At 32.3% G+C, this 6,000-nt stretch overlaps 1 protein-coding gene across 1 annotated transcript in view; it reads right to left on the bottom strand.

The window, feature by feature from the left end:
• Positions 1–711: 711 nt before the first annotated feature.
• Positions 712–6,000, bottom strand: part of LOC123657648 — a 43,586-nt gene continuing 38,297 nt past the window's right edge. Inside the window, exon 7 of the mRNA XM_045593170.1 lies at positions 712–1,141. Within this exon, the coding sequence (XP_045449126.1) occupies positions 1,056–1,141 (86 nt within the window). The 3' untranslated portion in view covers positions 712–1,055. The remainder of the gene's footprint in view (positions 1,142–6,000) is intronic.

Raw genomic sequence — 6,000 nt, 5'->3', positions numbered from 1 at the left:
CTAGATTATTCAGTAAGCATTTCCACGATAAGTTCAAACGTAATGGTGTTATGATAAAGGCAAAAAAGGGTAAAGACCTTTGAGAAATTTCAGAATATGAAAAAAATTAAAATTTAAATCGAAAAATATCTTAATTACTCCATTAGGGTCGATAAGGTAATGTGAGCAAAATTTGGCGCAAATTATTTTTTCGTCAAAGCGGTAACGTAAAGATCTTTAATCTATTGTTTCTAGCTAAATATAGTTTCTGATTTCTTACTGGAAACTAACTGAAAATTATTCTAGATCTTTGAGAAATTAGTAAATTTTTCCAACTAAATTCAAAATAAATTTTAAAGTGTGAAAATTTAACAACATCTAAAATCCTTAATTAATCTATTAGTGTGTTACTTCGTTTGAGCATATAAGTGGCCTTAAATATTGTGTCAAAGTGGTAATGTGTGTATCTTTCATCTCTTGTAATTAGATAGTCCAAAGTATAGCAAGACGAAAGCAATATTTTTATTCAATTTACTTATATACAGAAATTGGTTTCTGACTTTACATATAATAAAAAATTAATGTGTCTGAGAAAATTCAAGAATCTCAAAAACTTATTATTTACTTTAAAAAATACTTGACTTAAAAACTTTGTCTTTTTAATTTCCATATTATTATGATCAGCTATTTTTATTTCAGGAAAATTTGAGGAAAAAAAATTAAAACACACAATCCGACATATAATTTGTATTAAATCAACAATATTCTTAGTCTTTACATTCTTTGGTATAATTATTAGCTCATTTAGGTACAATTATCTAATATTAATTTCCCTCATCTCTTGACCAGAATTGAATACATCTATTCCATATTTATTTATATTTATAACAAGTGCTAATCCATGGCATTAAAGAAACAGAAAAAAACGCTATTTGAAACAACCAATCAGAGCTCACTATTCAAGGTCATATAATACAGTCGTACTTGATTGGTCAGTTGTTAATTCAACTACTTTTTTTCGCCGTTTTACTTTACTGGAATGAAATAGCACTTTAGTACACGTATGATCATTACGCCTATGTATTGTTAGCCCACACGATAATGTGGAGCAGTAGAAGGATTTGGCATGCGTGCAGTTTGGCTCCAGATCCAGGCGACGTCACTGCAACAGAAAGTTTAAAACTGAAGTTCAGTGTGGAATGTAGCCGAATTTGCTTTGAAGTTGTACCGCATTTGGATCGTATTGATGTATTTTCTGCAGTAAGAATTTTATTTATGAGAGTTACGGTTTTAGGACGTGTACTAAACTAATGTATAAAATAAAAATATAATTTTTTGTTTAATTAACACTTAGATTCATGTTTTCACTATTTGGTATTTTAATTTAATTAGCAACAACATACATAATATATTCTTCTTCTTAACTAGCTAGTCCACGCGGTTTCATATGTGTTAGTTTGAAAAAAAAAAAACAGTTTATAGTCTTCCTCGTTAAATGGACTATCTAACACATAAAATCAAACTAGTAGTTCCGAAGATTGAGTCATTTAAACAAATAAAAAAACAAACAAATATTTCAGCTTTATAATATTAATATAGATGAATATTGTAGTGTATCAGGAATTATCATCAAGACTATAACTATATACTAGGCATTTAAACTTAAATAAAAGTACCATAATCAAGACATGATTACTAAAACTAGTCACAACAAAAAAACTGTTATGTCTTTACTAGCTATCAACATTGTTGGTGTAAATATTTTATTTTGTCTCTTAATTACTTCATAATAATTAAACAACGATAAAATTTATTTCAATTGTGTTATAAAAGCATTACACGCTAGATTTAGAAATATTTAAAAATGAGTAAAGATTTTACGATAAAAAATTAGAAAATTCAACAATATATCGCTGTTTTTTTTTTCAAGTTTGTAATTTGCGTTAAAAATTTCAATTTAAATTTATGAAATATAATGATTACCAAATATTTTCAATTAATACAGAATCACAAATACTATAAATAAATATATTTTTACAAAATAAACTAAAACAGGTAAGAAAAGGATTATTTCCACCTAAAATACACATTTTTTTCCAAGTTTACTACTTCATATTTCTTATAATCTATAAGTAAAAGAATCCATTCAGCCTTGATCCTTCGAAACTTAACACTTCAAAGGAGAAAATGTAAAAGAAAAGCTAGGACACTGTTCACAATAAAAATCTCGAGTGCCGAAAACTTAAATCCAGCGCTGCTTTTTCTCGTTAAAGAAAAAATACTTTTGTCCCGGTAACGAAATACTTGCAGTTGTTAAGGAAATTAAAATAGACAAAAGGAGAAATATGATAGTTACGAACGTGATTTTATATTATTGAAATTCTGAAGTGTAAGAAAATATAAAAGGTATTTCAGAAATACAAAATAATCTTCGATAACCACTGAACGTTATTCCAACAGGCACTTATTTTCAACAAAGTAACATTACCGAGGCCATATTCGTTTATGGCGTCCATCAAGAAAATAGCCAACGAATGAAGAAAAATAATACTTATCAACGTAACAAATAAGTCTCTCAATGGTGTAGCAAATACGTGAATAGGAAGCTATAGTAATAATATTACTGGTTGCAAAGAGTCATTGAAGCTCAGTAAATTATTGCTGCCGCCTCATTTGCGAAGACAATTTCCTCTGCGTACAGACTAGCGTTGTTAGAGAATCATTTTAACTTGGCTCATGTCGCAACATTGTTACAATTTACAGTAGACTTATTGTGCTTCGACTAAGTTGAATAATGGCTGGGTAATAAATAAGAGCACATTCTTTTTTGAAGTTAATAAATTTTGAAGGTTTAGGTCTTAGGACATTAAAATCGTCAGTTTATATTCTTTACATTTTGAATGTATAATTGCCAGTACCTGGGTGACCGAGCTTAGCTCGGTATTTTTAGTAAATCGTGTATTTTTGGAAATCATATTATTTAAATACGAATTACATAATGATAAAATATGAATAATATTTTTTTACCGACAATAATAAAAAATATAAATAAATATAAAAAATCAAAAATAAAAAAATAGTAAAAAATAATAATGATAAAATATGAATAATATTTTTCTTTTTTACCGACATAATAATAAAAAATATGAGCTGGATATTTAAATAAAAAAATAACGAGTGCAATTAGACAAAAAGAGAAAAAAATAATAATCAATCTGGAAATTTGAGGATTTGAACTGTGGTATTTTCGGTCGATAGCGACCGGCCGATTTCCCACCTGAGCTATTACAACTTTATTGACATTTGCGAAATTTACCTTCGTATTCTTACGATATTTTAGCCATTTTTCCATCGTCTAAAAACAGGGATAAAACGACATTTTCTAAAAATGAATCCTAGCTAGATTTATTTATCTCCCCCGAAATTTCCTGTATACTAAATTTCATGAAAATCTTTGGAGCCGTTTCCGAGATTCAGATTATATATATATATATATATACAAGAATTGCTCGTTTAATAGTATAAGATCTGCCGTGATTTATACGCGCATGTTTAGCAATTATGATCTTATGATTAAATGAGATAATTTCAAATTTATCAGCCATATTTTTACGCTTTAATAGATAATAATAAACCCAGCGGGTTTCTGATAGTTAATAAGCAGTTTTCTTATATTTATGTCCTAAGAACACGCACAAGTTGATTGCTATTTACGATTATGTCTAAAAAATTACCGCAGACATTTCATATTGTTTACTTCATATTAATGTAACAATTTTGAAATCTGATACATCAAAACGTTTTACGCTTCAGCCTGTAATATCCCACCACTGGGCATAGGCCTCTTTCCCCATGTAGGAGAAGGATCAGAGCTTAATCCACCACGCTGTTCCAATGCGGGTTGGCGGATATATTCCTTACTATGAGTAACGATCGCTATCAGGTGTACATGATAACAACCGGGACCGACGGCTTAACGTGGTCTCCGAGGTACGGTGGGGAGACCCACAAGGACTGCACAAACACCCAGACCACGGCAAACACCTGTATGGCCAATACAAATGTTTGTCATGTGCGGGGATCGAACCCGCAACTGCCAGGGCAACAGGCACAATCCGTGGCTGTGACCGTTGCGCCAACGCGGCGCCCAAAACGTTTTAAACCGATTATATTATTGTGAATATATATAAACGCGACCTTACAAATACACATATATATACATACATACCTATACACATAATACATACACATTTAGGATCAAACATAACCCTTATTCAGTACTTGGAAAAGACGTTTACCCACACTGATGTTATTTTCAGACTCAAGGTTGTCTGGATTATTGTTTCAGAAAAATCATGAATATATCGAAACGGAACGCTATTAATCCAAAAGTATGTTTGTAATAATTTTGGTGTATTTGTAGAGGAATTTTATAATTTCACATAGATATTTCACATATGTATGTTTATAATTTCACACAATAATTTTGGAGAGATATTAAAATTATATGTCACAATCTCTTAGCACACCCAAATCTCGAATATTATAATGAATAATTGTGTTTGTTTACAAACGAAAAAAAAATGGACTTAATTTACAAAGATAAGCAATAAAATGAGCAGTCAAATATTCCCTAATATTAATTTTAATATAATAACCTAAAAGCTACACGTCAGTTCTTGATCATATTTAAATGGAACCACAAAAAGCAAAATGAATAATCAAATCCGTACATCCAGACTAAAATTTACTAGGTAACACACAAAAAAATATGCGATCGAATTGAAAGTCATCCCCTTTTTTTTAAAGTCGGGTAAAAATTGTTAATAAACTTAAGTTTTTCTACATTAAACACACAATGATCTGAGAAGGATGAAGTTTTTGAAACAAAAGCATTACAAATATCAAATGCTTAGACCGTGTACGTATGGCTCATACAAACAATCGTCCTTAACTCCAAAGTAAAGTGTTGTACTTTTGATTAATCACTCATCATATCATTTTAGCCTATCGCAGTCCACTGCTGAACATAGGCCTCCACAATCATCATTACAGCCTAAACAGTCCACTGCTGGACATAGGCCTCCACAAGTTTACGCCAAAAATAACGTGAACTCATGTGTTTTGCCCATAGTCACCACGCTGGGCAGGCGGGTTGGTGACCGCAGTACTGGCTTTGTCGCACCGAAGACGCTGCTGCCCGTCTTCGGCCTGTGTATTTCAAAGCCAGCAGTTGGATGGTTATCCCGCCATCGGTCGGCTTCTTTAGTTCCAAGGTGGTTGTGGAACCTTGTTATCCCTTAGTCGCCTCTTACGACACCCACGGGAAGAGAGGGGGTGGCTAAATTCTTTAGTGCCGTAGCCACACAGCACCACGCCTCCACAAGCTCGCACCAAAAATGGCGTGAACTCATATGTGTTGTCCATAGTTACCACGCTGGGCAGGTGCGTTGGTGACCGCAGCGCTGGCTTTGTCGCACCGAAGACGCTGCTGCCCGTCTTCGACCTCTTTGTTTCAAAACTAGCACTTGGATGGTTATCCCGTCATCAGTTGGCTTTTTAAGTTCTAAGGTGGTAGTGGAACTGTGTTATCCCTTAGTTGCCTCTTACGACAGCCATGGAAAGACATGGGGTGGCTATATTCTATACTGCCGGAGCCACACAGCCTACTTTTAACTTTTGTATCGAACGATAATATTATGAAAATGCTATCGTCATAAAATTGTCGTTAAAACATGCACCGCATTTAAAAGTTATCTGGGTCAACACAGGATTTCTACTAGGTCTTAATTATGGTTCGTTTATAACCATAACACCTTTTAGTATTTAGTTCTTTTGTTGAAATTTAACAATAGAAATATTAAAGTCGAAGCCAATCCTTTGTTTCTATTCTCCTTTGCTGTGAACTGAATGGCTTTTATATCTTTGGATTTTACCAAAAAATATTATAGGTGTCGTAGTTTTTAAAACCGAAATTCCTATACGTACAATCATATTATTCTCATGTAGTTCTGGCGTATT

The sequence above is a fragment of the Melitaea cinxia genome, chromosome 11, assembly GCF_905220565.1.
Source record: "Melitaea cinxia chromosome 11, ilMelCinx1.1, whole genome shotgun sequence".
NCBI lineage: Eukaryota > Metazoa > Arthropoda > Insecta > Lepidoptera > Nymphalidae > Melitaea > Melitaea cinxia.
This window is presented reverse-complemented; position numbering and strand designations above follow the sequence as displayed.